The 16,862-nt window shown below is 40.0% G+C and overlaps 1 protein-coding gene across 6 annotated transcripts in view; it reads right to left on the minus strand.

Moving 5' to 3' along the window:
- Nucleotides 1-16,862, minus strand: part of GRIA2 (glutamate ionotropic receptor AMPA type subunit 2) — a 74,571-nt gene that overhangs the window by 6,680 nt on the left and 51,029 nt on the right. For all 6 annotated transcript variants that reach the window (XR_014159878.1, XM_081875271.1, XM_081875270.1 and 3 more), the window contains exons 7-13: nucleotides 10,838-11,005; nucleotides 10,493-10,597; nucleotides 9,432-9,542; nucleotides 8,162-8,368; nucleotides 7,323-7,693; nucleotides 3,292-3,490; nucleotides 1-87 (exon numbers count right to left, since the gene is read on the minus strand). The exon at nucleotides 1-87 is cut by the window's left edge and continues 161 nt beyond it. Coding sequence is in view for 5 of the 6 variants with exons in the window: in XM_081875271.1 (XP_081731397.1) it covers nucleotides 1-87; nucleotides 3,292-3,490; nucleotides 7,323-7,693; nucleotides 8,162-8,368; nucleotides 9,432-9,542; nucleotides 10,493-10,597; nucleotides 10,838-11,005 (1,248 nt within the window). In the remaining variant the exon portion in view is untranslated. The remainder of the gene's footprint in view (nucleotides 88-3,291; nucleotides 3,491-7,322; nucleotides 7,694-8,161; nucleotides 8,369-9,431; nucleotides 9,543-10,492; nucleotides 10,598-10,837; nucleotides 11,006-16,862) is intronic.

The following is a 16,862-nucleotide window of genomic DNA, read 5'->3' on the forward strand; positions in this document are numbered from 1 at the left end:
ACCTTCTGCTGTAGTCCCCACAAACACAGACGGCTCTGCGCTTTTCATGTATGTCCACATTTTATCAAATACTTGTATTTTTGATCTCTGCAGAAAGAGAGCAAGCTGGTAACTATTCACATAATAAACTGATGTCCATGCAATATATTTGCAGAAGTCAGAATAGCAGTTAAGTAGCAGTCAACAGGTATCCAGCTTCGGGATGGGAATGTAATGAATTTAAAGGTATCAGAATATGAAGATGAAGCTTGGTGATCATTATAAAATGTTTCTGTGAATCACATTTCAGCCAGCTGTGTTAGTCCATATACATCTCATAACATTTTCAGAAAAGGAAACATCTAACAAATTTAATTATATCACCCCTTTGAACCACTAATGAGCAATCCATATATTGCGTGAACTACCGACTTTATGTCTACAGTACGTGAACACATGCATGTAATGTCACGGACAATTATTTTGGGGAGGGAAATCTTGCATAGTTATCAAATTTTCTCAGATTTCCCCCCGAATGTCCCAAAGTTGTTTTGAATTCTACTTAAGGATAAATTGTGCTGGCAATTCTTCAGTTGGGTTTATCCTAGGATGTTACACTAGAGTTTAATATTCCCCTAAGGCTTTGTGAATGCTTATTTTAAAGGGCTAAAATGCAACATTTGTCCTTGGCAGATGATTCCAATTGACTAAACTGAAACATATGTCCCTGGCAGATGTCAGATGGCTTCAAGGTATCTTTAAGGTGCTATAAGACTCTTCATTGTTTCATGGAGTAGAATAGTACGGCTTAATCAGATCAGAGAAAACCTCTTCCCTATTGAGTATACCATGGCCTATACAGTACACCTAAAAGCCATGGCACATATACCAAAATTACATGGAGGTTTAGCACATTGAGGAGACAAGTTGCAAGAAATGAGTTGCATTTATCATGCAAAAGCTACATTCAAACAGATAGCCATGTGGGGACATCGTAAGTGGGGGGGGGGGGCCCTCACTGAATAGATGCAGAGAGTTAAGTGTTCTCTTCCTCCTCTTCACATGGGCCAGATTGGAATGCAAATTGGTCTAGGCCAATTTGGATCATTAAGGCTACATTCCTATATTACCTGGGAGTAAACTCCATGGAACTAACTATGACATACTTCTGAGCAGACATCTGCAAGTAACTGAATGCCAGACATGCTTAAATGAATGGAATGTGTGGTGTGGGAACAGGTTCAGAAAAAAACTTCAAAACCCTTCTCTCAATATAAACAAAGTCCAACTGTCTTGGAAAGGTTGGTCTTGCCTGCTCCTAGTCCTCCTCTCTGACAGCCAGCTCTGCCCAGCTTTCTTAAAACTTACTATTGCAATGGGAAAATGGGGATCGCCAGCAGCGGAAGCAAGCCCTATAGCAACAGAGTCTTGTGCTTGATGTGCACAGAGACTATTCTTAATTCCAGGAAGACTCGAAGTTATATTTTCCAATGCCTCTTGGCACTGACTTGGAAAGACAATGGACCTTGTCTGGTAGTGATGGACATTGTATGAGTGCATAGGTCTTTAAAATGAGCCTATTAAACTTCCTTGCCCACCTCTGCTGCTGTTAAAGTACTTCATTACCGGCTTCCCCCATCATTTTGCAGGAGTATGTTTCGGGAAAAGGGGAACCATAAAACTTTATAGCATTGTCCTCTATGAATTTGCCTAAACCCTTTTAACTTCAACCAAGTTGGTGGCCATCACTGCATCAGTAATTAGTAACATGCCCATGGCAAAATCTTACACAACTGATCATTGGAATTTCCCTGCAAACTATGGCTTCTAGAAGGAGCTTCCCTATGTATTAGAATTTACAGTAAAGCATAGGAGAATAGGCAGTTTATGAATTGAAATAATTGAACTGACAATTGGATAGATTGTGAAGCATCAAACAACGAAGTAATACGTTGCCAGTAATTTCCTCTGTGGTTCCCCACATTCACACCAGACAAAGCTTCCGGACAGTAACCAAGGGTATATCCCATCCCACTTCTATTACAGCTTTCTAGCTTTGGGGCTGCAAGGACCATAAATCAATCTGTTTTAGCAGTGTGCTCCATTTATATTCATTATGCTGTTTTCATTAAAGAGTGCTCTTTCCTAGAGACACTCAATTAAGAATTTCAATTATGAAGGATTTGTCAAATTAATTAGCAATCTACATATCTAGTTGGCCATCAGATAACGTTCCCATTTTGTCTTACTACGATCTATTATTCTCAAAATGAGATTCTATTATTAGCATGTCATTTACAGAAATAACTCAAAACTGTACTAAAATTTGAGTTGCGATCACATGCAGTAGAACTTCAGCCGTGAAGTAGGTTTGAAGTCTGAACTGGATGATGGCCCCAAAGTCTCCTAATACCCATCAGTGTGATTAAAAACAAACAAACCATGCATCAATGTTGCAAACTGTGTAAAGTAAGAGTACAGTGGTACCTCGGGTTACATACGCTTCAGGTTACATACGCTTCAGGTTGCAGACTCTGCTAACCCAGAAATAGTACCTCAGGTTAAGAACTTTGCTTCAGGATGAGAACAGAAATTGTGCTCCAGCAGCGCGGCAGCAGTGGGAGGCCCCATTAGCTAAAGTGGTGCTTCAGGTTAAGAACAGTTTCAGGTTAAGAACAGATCTCTGGAACGAATTAAGTACTTAACCCGAGGTACCACTGTATGTATGTATGCATACATTAGATATTTCTGAGATATTTTAAAGCTAGACTTTAGCTATTGCATTTATTTATTACTTTCAAACAACAACAGATTATAAACAAAATGCAAATGTTACAGATCTGAAACCTACATACACATTTCCTTCTGCTGCCATTGTTGTTGAAAACTACATAACATGATGGAGATGTACAATTTCTCCTTCATACTTTCCACACCTGTTAGGTAAAGGTAAAGGGACCCCTGACCATTAGGTCCAGTCGCGGACGACTCTAGGGTTGCGGCACTCATCTCGCTTTATTGGCCGAGGGAGCAGGCATACAGCTTCTGGGTCATGTGGCCAGCATGACTAAGCCGCTATATTTAAGGAAGTCATGGCTTATAATAAATGCAAGTGAGCTGTTGTCTTTATTTCAGCTCTGCAGGGAGTTACATTTGGCACCTGAATTACTAGTTGGCACTCATTTAGAACATGCATTGAATTATTAAATCACAACACCAAGAATGAATCTTATTTATTACTTAATTTCAGAAAAGCGCAGAGAAGGAGGGGGGGGGAACCTTTAATATTTCAAACCAAAAGAAGACTCTTACCCTAAAGAATTCTTTTGTTGAGCCGGAATCTAATGTCCCATAAGCAATTTCTGATTGTTTAGACAAATCCTCAGCACTCTCAATGGGAGATACCATCCTCTCTACCGTCAGGAAGGCAGCTAGGTTAGCCGTGTAGGATGAGATTATGATCAGGGTAAAGAACCACCACACACCTCCAACAATGCGCCCAGACAGGGATCTAATAACAAGTATGAAATGGATTTGTAAAATGAAATGAATGTCCTGAAAGGAATACAAGTCACCAGGTTTATGTATATGCTGCATTGTGTAACGCAGGGAAATGTTGGTTTTTCCTTGCTACCTTAAGTGTGTTTTTTCTCTCCTCTCAGTTTCAATACATGCTACTGAAATGGGAAATTAAAAACATACTATAGTTTTGCTAGGATAATTTTACTCAGCTCAAGTGGTGTCACTAAATTCAGGACTCCGTCTTGAGATAATGTACGGAAGCAAAGTACTAGGTCATCAGTCCTTCACTGGTCAGAGGACCCTGGAAAAGAAAGCTGCTTAGATAACATTATAGCCATATTTTAAAAAGTAAGGTTTTCGTGATAACTCAGGCGAATCTTTTGTGACAGCTCAAGCACATATACAAGAAAGTCAGGCAAGATCAATTATAGGCTTTTGGGTCTAAGTTTTCCCATTTCCACCAGATCATGTCTACTATGTAAAAATCAACAGTTTCAGCTGTAATGGATTCAGTGGTATAACCTATATTTTGACTGAATAAAATAAGAAGGAATGTCCTTGGTACAAAGTCCCATAAGCTCTCCATTGCACTCCTTTAGAAAATCCTAGCATGGAGGGCAGAAGCAATTGAACAATCAAACATATACCACAAGAAGCAAGAGAATTGATGGACTGGGAAGCCTAATTTTGGAACCACACCATTCACATTTAAGTTTAGCTTTTCAAACAATTACTGCCATGCACTGAATTCATATTTATGTGAATTGCTCAAAAATAAAATGTACATGAACAACTGACAATCAAAATAATAATCTAAGTCCTTACAGAAATACAAGACAATATATAAGCATCAGAACAACCCTTGATTCACATTTCTAAGTGTTTTGGAAGAGCTGCTAGCAATATAGCCTATTGTGACATCACTTTAAAAATGTGTAAACCTTTCTTTGGAAGTCTTGCATTTTCTGATTTATTAATGTTCCGTTCTGGGGCCAGGAGATTTGTTTAGGGTTTTTTTTGGGGGGGGGAGGTGAGCAGGAGGAGATGTTGCTGTTATTAATTTTTTGTTATGATTTGTGAGGAAATTGTTCAATTTGGCTGTGTACTTTTTGATGTTTCACTTACTGTTTATGACTACTTTTGTTACGTTTGTAATTATGCATTTTTTTCATGTTGTAAGCTGCCTTGAGCATGGTTTTAACTATGGGTAGGCAAACTAAGGCCCGGGGGGCGGATCCAGCCCAACTGCCTTCTAAATCCGGCCTGCGGATGGTCTGAGAACCAGTGTGTTTTCACATGAGTAGAATGTGTGCTTTTATTTAAAATGCACCTCTGGATTATTTGTGGGGCATAGGAATTCGTTCATTTTTGTTTTCAAAATATAGTCCGGTCCCCCACAAGGTCTGAGGGACAGTGGACCAGCCCCCTGCTGAAAAAGTTTGCTGACCCCTGTTAACTATGGAAAGGCAACATACAAATAAAATGATTTATGCATGCATGTATCCTGCAGAGGGGAAAGCCCTACAAGGAGGCTCCCATGGAAATGATTTGGCAAAAATCGGGAATGTGGCCAAATTTCTTGCAATCCCATGTGGCTGCCAGTTGGAAGCTCTTTCTTACAAGCAACACTCTAAGCAGAAGATCTTTGCCATTCATATCTGCCATAATGTGTGCTGAATCCTCAGGCTAGCATCTTGTGCATTGCCAGCACAAACATTAGCATGCCAAGTCAGGGGCACACTGAATTCACTGTGGCTCCACAGGCACATCCTAATAAGCTTTTAGATGTTACTGCTTCAGCTTGGAGCACTGACATGAGAGAGAGAGCTTTTCAGCAGCATTCAAGTGAGCATAGCAACCTTTTCCTTTCCTGGTGTACTTATATCACTCTTCAGAAAATAAAAAAGGAAATATTTTTATATGCATAGTTCTTAATTCTTTGACTGACACCCTTTGGGACTACTTAAAATTATAAAGTTCATTTTATTGCCACTCAAGCACAATGGAGTCAGCAAACTCGTAATATGCTTGTTTTTACAACCAGAAATGGATGCTAGCACGCCTCTCCCCTGAAGGCAATGTTCTGTCTTGTCTAGGTCAGTCATAAATTTGAATATAGAGAGCTACTGTAACATAATTGCTAAGAGACTGCGTTCTGAATCATTTAAAAAATCCCCTTTAAAAATTTATGCCATGAACTCACTTGTTGGCTTTAGGCAAGGCTCTCTCTCTTTCAGCCTCTCTCCCCATCTGTAATTTGAGTATAACAAATATTGGCTGGCCTTACATGGTTGCTGTGTGCATTACAGTAAGACAACATGCTATATAAATGCAAAGTTTTACATTTTTTACTTGGCCAGATCTGTTTTGTGCCTCATCATCATATTAATTAGCCTTATGCTCTAACCTGCATATTTAGCTTCAAGGTGGCATATACTGCAAATTGTTTTGCAGCTGATCTCTCATTTCATGATCTTCCCAAACCTTTCAGTTTCTACTTTGTCAGGCATTAATATTTATGAAATTTTAATTTGCTTTTCAGTTAGGATTTAGAGTATCTATTAACAGATACTGGTTTAACTCCTGGTCTAGTTTTCTAAATAAGCAAACCCTGTGTTAAACGTTGGGTTATTTATAGCATTCTCTAAAATTCACTTCCAAATATGGATATTGAAAGGGAGAAAGCCAGATTCCTCTACCACAGATTTACTAAGATGTCCTAAATATCAGACACCAGTAAGTTGCTTGCTAAACAATGCATTCTTACTCCCATTTCCTTGAATGAATTCAGTACTGGCCCCAGAATTTAGAAGTCTGTGATCAAGCAGGGTGCTAACCTGGAAGATGTGATGGGGATATGCAACTAAGAATTTTATTTCTGATCTTTTTTGAAATACACTATAAAAAAGTGAAAATGGTAGCACTGCTATGATGGTTGGGTTCTCTGTCGAACCCTAGCCAATGCCCAAACTTGCCACCCTCTGGGCCAAGTGCTAAATGACTTTCAGCTTTGATACAGTTCACATACTCAACATGATACATCAGCAGGTGCCCAACAGAGCTGTTGAGCTTAGGCCACAGCTGCAGAAGGGTAATGGAATAGCTGATAACACTACAAAAGAAACATGTAAAAAAAGCATGGGCATAATAAATTATAATTTGAGCTGTAGTTACTCGTGGCTTAAAACCAAATACCAAGTTTAGAATCTAACTTTCTAAAAATGAAAACAAAACAAAACAAATCACCCCGGATTTTCTCTCTCTCCAGAATAACCTAACCACCCACTCTTGCCAAGTTTGTTGTACCTGGTTCACATGACTATTGAGTTATCAGAATACCTTTCTATTTTCTATTCCAGTGATTTTCCTGAAAGGAGACGGGGAGTTTAAGCAATAGGCAGGATGCCGTGCAAAATGGCTTGTGGAGGGGAAAGCACTCCTTCCACAGCTCATTAATTGTGTGTTACCCTTTTTCCCATTACAGCACCTGTGAAATCAATGCACCATTGGCTGTGAATGGGAATATGCAGCAAAAACACGGTACCCCTCCAAGAAGGCATGGAATGAGGGGGACCTCGTGCATTTTATGGCCTCTGCATGGTGCATATAAGTCCACTAGGGCAAGGCAGGACCGATGCTCGGAGGAAACCAATTGAACAGCCCTGGCCTGCATCGGGAGAAGTTGTTTCCATCTAAAGGGCTGTGGATGATTTTGAAAAACATGTCAACAGCTGGCATTTCTTGAGATTGAATCTATATGCACCATGAACTTCCGGAGTGAGACCCAAAATGCACAAAGCTGAAATGGGTGTGTAACCAACCTTGGCGAAATATCGCATCCTTGCTGCATAAAGGCACCCAAGGAAAACCAGAGACTATTAAATATCCCAAATTCATTAGTTGATTCGTTACTTTGCGATGGTCTTCCATCTTCAAACTCCTCAGTGTGCCACTCGTATGGGCTAAATCTGCTGACCAGGAATAAAACAACACTGACCCCAATGTAGGCAAAAACTATGCACATCCAGATCTCATACGCTAAGGGATCAAGAAAAGAAAACACTCCTGGCTTGGACTTCTGAGGCTTCTTGATCATTATAGATATACCAAGGCTCATAAAGGGCTTTGAGAAGTCAATCACTTCTTCTCTCACCAACGTTATAGTTAATGGAGCAATTGCAATATCGGCTTTCTGTAATGGAAGCAAAACAAAATAATAACTTATTCAATATTTAACAAGGGAATGGCTTTATTGCTTTTGTGCATCGCAGATGAAGAATGCAACAGCAGGGACACGGGTAATACTAATTTCAATTCTAGCATCCTACTGAGGAATAAACTACTAAGCAATCTGCCTACAATAGTCTACTTCCTGACATACACGGTACCACGTGGCTTCACTTTTATCATGCAAATGATACCTCTTTATAATCACACACCAAACAACATTGTCAGGCCACAGCCCCTGAATTTTTAGGACATTTGAGTGCACAGAAGTTTTGATTTGGAGCAAAATGTGATGAAATGCAGAGATATTGACCTCTTTTCAAACACCCATTTAAGTCTCACTTGGATCCACGCAAACAGCTGTGATACCAACATGCGCTAACCTGATCTCCGTTAGTCCTAGCTACTTGCAATGGTTAAAAATGTCTCTTACCCCATAAACAAGTTCTCCAACCATTCCATTCCAGATTTTTGTTTCTGCATCCCTGGCCCCATACTTGCGATCCCCAACAATTGTGAGTTTGTACTTGAACCCACAGTGTTTGGCAATTTCTGCAGCTAAGTCCACACAGTAGCCCTCATAGGCATCATTTCCGTCAAGCAATTCAAAATTTTTTTTCTTCATAACATAGGGAGATTCCTGTACAGAGAAACTTGGCTTTAGCTAATCAAAAAAGATGCCATGTTAGTCATCTATTCTTTGTGTACAGGGTTGGAAGTACATTGAATAAAACAATTTTTAAAAAACCTGTATTTCCCCCCTGAAACATTCAGGATTGTTTATCACAATAACAATTTATTCACAGTTGCAGCAAGCCTTACAGGTAGAGAGGCGTTTTCAAAGGTGCATTCATAATTCTCATCAGCATTAATAATTAACTGTATGTTGACAAGTAAAGAAAGAGTTTTAAAACTTTTTATTTAGTTAGCCTTCTAAAAAAGAGCACTGCATTGGATCATTCCTGCTTATTCCATGGTATTTCACACCTCTGTTACCACCAGACCCACAACTGATCATATAAAACTTACAATAAATATAGCTGTTTTTTTAAAAAAAATCTTACCACCATCAAAAGTTGACAAATTGTTGGTACCTTTAATATATAATCCAGAACAGTTAAGCCTTGAATGAACAACTGAACAACTCTGAAGAATGATTAGCTTACTAAGTAAACAACATTGGCATTTCTACTACATGACTATATATGATTTTGCTATTTTAAAGTGAGAAGGGAGAATGTCACATTCTTTTGCTTAGTGGATTGAAAGTGACTTGAAATAAAGAGCTTTGCATTTGTGGCTTAACAACCTCTATCGTGTAACAATTTTAGCACAAAATCAAAGCACAGAGTCCTGCTACAACAGAATAATGCTTCCTTGAAATTGGTTCCCTTGAAATTTTAATTTCATTTTTTTTAAAAAAAGCTTATCCACCACAAATCCTGCTATTTAAACAAACAAACAAACAAACAAACAAATAAACAAATAAATAAATAAATAAATGCAAAGGCATGTTTCAAAATCCTCCAAAGAATTCTGCAGCAACAGGCAAATGGCACCCAACACTTTCCTCTTGTTCCTCAACCTTTCACAAATACACAGGAATAAAGTCAGCTAGGCATGACTTATTCCAATATAGACCAAGAATGAATGATAAGGTTGCAATTTAGACTATCCATTTCACAAAAAACGTGTTTAATTACCAAAATAGTTGTGACAATAATAGTCTTATTCTCTAATCCCGAGGATTCATTGCAAGATGGACATTCAATTGGATTCACAACCATTCTGTCCACTTCACTCCAGTATCCAATCTGAAAAAAAGTTGCAGGTTGTATTCAGGGCAAACAAATGCATATTTTTGTTTATAAGCATGATTTTTGATAAATTGCATTCACATATCCAATTCCTGCCTAAAGCTGTAATCAAGAACTAATAATAGCTGTTTTTATTATTTATTCAGAAGTCCCTTGAACATACAAGGAATTCCTCATTCCCACATTGATCCATAGTTTAAAGGTAAGTCATAGTTTAAAATGCACTATGATTTAACATGAATATGCAGCATGCTGGTAGGTACAGCTCAGTCATGCCTGCTTTGTTCCTTTTCCACTCTTACTTATCCCCAGCTGGGATGAAACAAATCACAAGGCTGGCTTTGTGTTTACATGTGAACTAGCATCCACGGTGTCCCCTACTGCTAAAGAAACAAAATAAGCTGGCTTCTTATTGAGGTCTCTTTGGGGAGAAGGAAACCACAAAAAAGGTTCACATTTAACACTCCAGTTTGTGTCCTCTTGGCTTTGGACAAGGAAGAGTAGGAAAAGAAGAAAGGGCGTATGACTGAGACATGTGAACCAGCATGCTGCTCACTTGCAGTAAACAATAATTTTCTATTGTTTACTAAATGACTTCTTGAGGTATGCAAACCAGACCCTGGTTACATTTCAGGATAAAAAAAATTAGAAAATTCTACCCCTTTCAGAGAGCTCATTATCTTTTTAAAAGCTAAATTTTACCACAAGTACTCCCTCTTACTTTTAAGTGTAAACACGAAAGATGTAAAGTAAAATAAGATAAACTATACTGAAAGACTCTACTTACCTTAAATCATTAGCTTTGTTACATTTTTTTTAAAAAACTTTTTATATCTCTACAGATAGGCATTTAATTGCATTATATCCATATGTTCAGCATTAAGATACCTCTTTTTTTAAATACCACTTAGCAGGAAAGAACAAAAAGCAGGCAGAACCAAAATTACCTTCCGGGGACCGGTACTTTTGAGTTCCATGACATTTATTGTATAGTTAATTCTCTTTCCATTCTGATCAAACTTTATGTTTCCTGATAGCCCTTCCACCTGAACCTATTTGAAATAAGGATGAAAGGATGGTAAAGTTAAACTGATTTGTCCACAAAATACATTTCATATCAACTGAATTTTCATTTGTGCTGAGGACCGTTCTACAGATAATAGTCATTTTCTGCATTGCTGAGAAGTCCCCACAGAAGTGTTAAATACACAGGTTGACTGGTCTTCCTTTATTTTTATTTTTAATGTTGAAGACATTCAGAGATCATTTAATACACAGGAATTCCACAATACCTGCTTCAGTGCCCTTTCTATTTCTACACCATGTGACCAAGGCACTGCTGGGTTTGCAAGACAGTCTCCAGCATTTCCTCTTCTGGTAATCTCAATCCTTTGTTTACGCAAGTTACGGAAAGCTTCAGTCATCACTTTGACAGCATCATAGGTCAGAGCTGATGTGTACTGAAAAGGAACAAATATAATTCATTAAGCACAAGTTAAGGAAACTAGCCTTCAGTACTTATTTGTAACTGATTGCATCTATTAAAAGAGAAGGGAGGAAAGTAAAGATCATTTCCACACCCTTTGAGATTATATTTTTCCACAATGCATATAGCTGATTTAGTTCAGTGCATATTTCTTATCATTACCCAACATTGGGGAGCTGCTGAGGCTGAAGAACCTGCAGCCATCCAGATGCTGTCATTGGTCATGCTGTTGAGATAGCCCATCAACATCTGGAGGTCACCTCATTGGTAAGCCCATCCTTTATGCTAATTATGATTCAGTTCTCCAAGTAGCATCACTCATGTAGCCAAAATTACAGCGGTTGTACACAATGGGGTGGTATAATCAGATCTGAGGTAACCCTAAGAACATAAGAAGAGCCTGCTGCATCATGCCAATGGCTCATCCAGTCCAGCATTCTGCTTTCACAGCGGCCAATCAGATGCAAGAAGGACCTGACCACAAGACATCCAGCCCATCTTGGACTCTGTGGATCCTGTAGCTGAGACTGTCTTGGGTGATAGATGGGGGAGAGGGAGATATGAAGATACATGGATATGTGGTGTTGAGCCTGGGCAGAGGTGAGCAGGCTGGGGAAAAGCAGAATGATCATCAAGCTCGCCTTGCTCATTGGTGCTTTGCAAATGTGTGGGGATGAGCAAAAGTTGGTCCCTACAGCAAAGCAGAACAGCTCCCATACCCTATCTTTCATTGCCAGCCCTTAAGGTTGAGAGTTCTCCTAGTGCTGATGAGGTTGACAGTTCAGCATACAATCCTAGGTAATCTAACCCCATGAGAAATGACAAGGGGAGCAGCAGCTGCCAGCAGCTCCCTGAGAAAATCACACTGGAAAGTCCCTGGGTCCTAGAGTCAACAGTAGCTAGGCACTGTGCAACATGCCTGCAACAAGCTTTATCCACCCTTCAGCTTTGGTATCAAAGGAGAGGACTTGGCAGCCCAGTCCTAGGCATGGTGAACTCTCATCAGCCTCAGCCAGCATCAGGGATGATGGGAGATGGAGTCCACATCTGGAGAGCGCCACATTGGCAACCCCTGATGCTGAGCTAAGTCTACAGCCTTTCTCAACCTTGGGTCCCCAGATGTTTTTGGCCTACAACTCCCATCATCCCTGACCATTGGTCCTGTAAGCTAGGGATCATGGGAGTTGTAGGCCCAAAAAATCTGGGGACCCAAGTTTGAGAACCACTGAGCTAAGAGGATAGACTCAGCATAATGTAAAGCCCAGTGTTCCTAACCATAATCTGTAGAAAGTTAGGATTTGAAAATAATGCTTTAGAATCTTGCAGCGGTTGTTCAACAGCGGGAAGCATGAAAATCTTGTTCACTCAGATACTTCAATTTTCTGCACCTCATAAAGATTTAAAGAGTCTGCCATTATTTGGATATTTTTTTCTTGTATTAACAGAAATGTTTTGCCATACTTACAGCGTGCCTAATAAGACAATGATTTAGTGAAACTGGCCTTTCTATAGTTTTTATTATATCAGAATATACAAGTTCAGTTTTCCTACTTAAAGGCTCCCAGGAGAGAATTTTCAAGAGTTTTGTAAGGTCTGCATCTAATACTTGGAGAGGAGTTTGTGTTTCAGGGCCAATAACGAGATGCCAACCTTTAGTGCAGTTTGAAGATTAACTGTAAAAAAATCTAGTTGTAATACAAACAGCCAACAGTAAATACTACTGGGAACATGTACAGGGCATTTGCTTCATCAGTTTGCACAAAAACCCCCTAAAAGCTATGGCAAGGTTTTATTATGGCACTTGATCTTAAGCTCCTGGTTCAGGCATCATGCCAGCAAATGCCTTTTCCTTGTATAATCTTGTTCCTTGTCATTTTCAGCCTACCAGGCTCCTGTCACTGCATCATCTTCTGCTAGTATTGGAATCCAGCAGTAGCATGAATGATGAACATCTGTTTATCCTTTCACCTTAAACAGAAAGGACGTGGGTGAGAAGACTCCTATGGATGAGATGATATATTTCAGGAGTTGCTCTCATGGTGAAAAAAATTCCCCACTTGAGTATCTAACTTAGACACCCCCACAGAGGGGTGAACTATCTACTTTGAACAACTTCCTTTTCTGTCCAGAAAAGCAAAGCTGGCACTATAATGCAATGGGGGTGTCTGTGTGCTCAGAAACATTTATGGCTGCCATCTGCCCTTCTCTCTTGATCACGTATTTATTGATCATGTATGGAGTACAGTATAGACCAAAATTTTCCAAATTTAATCTTTTGCTGGAATGATTTAGCGTTGCTTGCTCGGAGACTAGTCAGTAACTAAATTATGCTAGAGCACACCGCTGAGATAGGCAATTTCTCCTGCTGCTACTGTAATCACTTATATGCGCCCTGAAATAACTGCAGTCTTGAGGCAAATATAAAATGGTTTATGACGCGTACTCCTAGCTAGTATTAATTACAAAACAGTAGGGTGGTTTATTTTCTAGGCCTGTGACCTTTATACAAAGTTAAGTATATGGATGTAATATTTTCATCCCTGTACACACTGATTAATGATTCAAGAACAAAGTGTCAGTATTAAAAAGTGTAGCACAAGGCTCTAGATTTATCTTGCGGTTGCTCTTTCCTATCATTTCCTAATTGCCCAAGTAGATCTCGTAGTGTTTTATCCAATTTTCTCAAAACCCTAAATGCATCTGCATGGAAATAGGATATTAGCAGAGCTTCAAAAGTAGAAGATGCTCTTGCCCAGTCCCTTGAACTAAGGTTCAACATACTGGTTCACCTGTGTCTTTTAATAAAATTGAGCTGTTTCTAGCCTTCTTGCCAAGTAGTTGCAGCTCATGTCCTTCCCCCAGGTGCTCTGTGATGCAGCAGCAGAAGTGGTCGTAGGTGTGGTGATGCCACCACACCTCCTAAGCTGCTGTCAAAGCTTGTGGCTTTAAATTGTGTTTTTGAAAAGAAGAAGGAGAAAGGTCACACTTTAAACACATAACCCACTTCTCCCAAATCGTTTTGTGCACATCATAGCTCAATGGCAGAACATTATAGAATGGATAGGACTCTTAACATTGAACTACATTCTGGCTGGTTACATTCCAGCTATGCAAAAGCCCAAAGTTTCTATACACACACAAACCACACAAACCACACACCCCCTCCATCCAGGGAAGCAAGAGATGTGTTCACAGTTCACAGATCCATTCCAGCCAGGCAAAAGCAATCAAGGAGAAGGATTGGTGTGGTCTGTAGAAAGTCCCAAGGGCCACATAGAGAGGCCTGGAGGACCACATGCTCAAAACGGATTTGCACTAGCATTTGCTTCAAGCTAAGTATGGGCATGCATCTAAGAAGGAGCATATAAATGAAAGGCATTGGAAATTACAGCCCCTGCTTGGGGCAAGGAGGGGTAGAGCAATCTCAGCATACTTCAGGGGTGTGTGGGGTGGACACAGGGGGAATGTAACACAGCCCAGGGGAGGATATGGAAGAGATTGACTGGCTCCCCCCTCCCACAGGTGCCAATGTCTGCCCAGTCCTGGACAGGCGTGGAAGGGAGGGTATTTGCTACTGCATTCATTTCCAGGCTCTGCTGCAAGCACCAAAGAGGGAAGAGAAATAAGACTGTGGGATGGGCCAAGGCAGCTTTACCACTTAGGGAACATGTGTCTGATCAGGCTGTGTAAGTCCTACGCCTGATCAGGCGAAATCCTCCCTGCCCGCCTTGCCCTGCTCTATTCATACAGTCAGTTTCACAACCCAAAACAAAACAAACAGCAGTGGGGAGGTTGAGTTCAAATTGTTCCAGAAGAGAAAATAATTAATTAAGGAGGTTAATGTCATACAAAATGTTGCCAGACACCCACTGGGAGCAAAGATGAGAAGCAAGACAATCCCCCCCCCATCTTTCCAAGAATTTGATTCCCTGAAATATGCAGCTTCCAAGCTTTATTTGCCCTTCCTCATTGCAGAACCAATCCATTCCTCATTTTCAAACACCCTCTCCCTTTCCATCTTTCCAGGCTGGCCAGGTCCGAGCTCAAATCCCACTTCTTTCATTCCAAAACTCACACAGATAGCAAATTAAATATTTGGAAGAAAGTTTTCAAATGCATCAGGACACTGCAGGTGTGTTGCTGTACCCTGAGAAGTGGCATCCGAAAAACCATTACACTGACGTTGATGTCGTACCTAAGTAACATTTGGTCATGATTGTAAAATGGAGGGCAGTACAACCTTTCCACAGATGTAAAAGTCAAAGATGGGGCAAGGGAGGGCCGAACGGATCTGATGCCACTTCCATCAATAAGCATAATATTATCATACTGCTAGTTTACATGGCATGTCCAGTGGAAGAAAATGGCAATAACTGGGAAGGGGAGGCATAAAACTAGTCTGAGAAATTCTGGAGAAAAGAGTCAGAAGTAGTGGCCTCATTAAAAGTGTGAATGAGCCTCGTCTGCATTGCTAAGAGGCAAGAAGTAGCAATACTGGTAAAAAGCATCAATGGAAGGAAAGAAGAGAAAGGATATGATGTCACAATCATCCTCCCCTCTCTTAACTTTTCCTTAAAGCATTTTACAGGCAATTCTTTAAAATTTACTTTGCTTGTCTCAGAGGAAGCTGAACCATCCCTGCTTCCCTTTCTGCCTCTGACATATTCTTTTGATTGAAGAGGGTTCTAAATCACACATGCTGACAAAATAAATGCTACCTTACATCCTACCTTAAATAAATGCTGCCTTCAGGTAACCTTAAGACTGCAGTAGAGCAAAAAAAAAACAAAAAAAAACAAAACCACAACCAACAGCAACCCGAAGCAACCATGCACTATAACAAAATTGCTTTTAAATTAATGTAAACTGCTTGGAACATCTGGTTCCCACCATGATTACTGTTAGGCTGTGTTAAAAATGCCTCCACTGAAACAGAAATCTATTGACAAGCAGAGAGCTGAAGTTCTCAATTTTAACAGCTCGCCTTATTTCAAAGGAGATGACATTCTGTCAACTGGCTTTTCAGTCACATTATCCAGGGAAAAAAGTGCTTTACTTGTGCAGCCTTATCTCTTATATTCAGAGACAGAAAATCTGTGGTTGACTCAGAAGGATGTCGTAGATCACTGTACAACGAAGGTGGCAGACCCACCTCTGTGCAAGAGGGAATTCTACAACTTATACAATTCTATAATTAATCTATAATTATCTGTGGCCTCCTTGTGTGGGTGGAGTTTTTAAATCCTGCCTTTTAAAAATTGCTTTGTCTTTAAGATTTTTGTTTTCTTTTATGCCAGTTTTAAAAAATGAGTCTGTTTATATATTGCAACTTGCTTTGAGTTACCGGTACCTTGCAAAGAATAGCAACCAATACATTTAATAAATAACAACAACAACGTAGGGGCTACCACAGAAAACGCCATTTCCTGGCTCACTCCCCCAGCCCCACACACTCTGAGGGTGGTAGAATTACCAAGAGGGCAACCTCTGCTGAGAGGGTATGTAGGGAAGAACTTGGTCTTTCAGACTTTTGGGGCTTTAGTAATCTAAGGGAGCCCAAACTATGCTGTAGTAGTAAAGCGATGTGCCATCATATGGTGACCTGCACCATCATTGGTTCATTCTGTGCAGGCCACTCTCTGCATAGGCACAGCAGAAGATTGTGCAAACTGGGACCTGTGAGATGGCAGACTGAAAATCAATGGACCCTTCTCTCTCTCTCTCTCTCTCTCTCTCTTTTATCTACAACAACGGAAATAAATTACTATAACACATCTGCAGGACTTTCATTCCTTTTTCCACCAACGTTTTAAGAAATCAAAGGGGGGTGG

This window comes from Podarcis erhardii (genome assembly GCF_964252035.2).
Source record: "Podarcis erhardii genome assembly, chromosome: 9".
In the NCBI taxonomy this organism is placed as follows: Eukaryota; Metazoa; Chordata; class Lepidosauria; order Squamata; family Lacertidae; genus Podarcis; species Podarcis erhardii.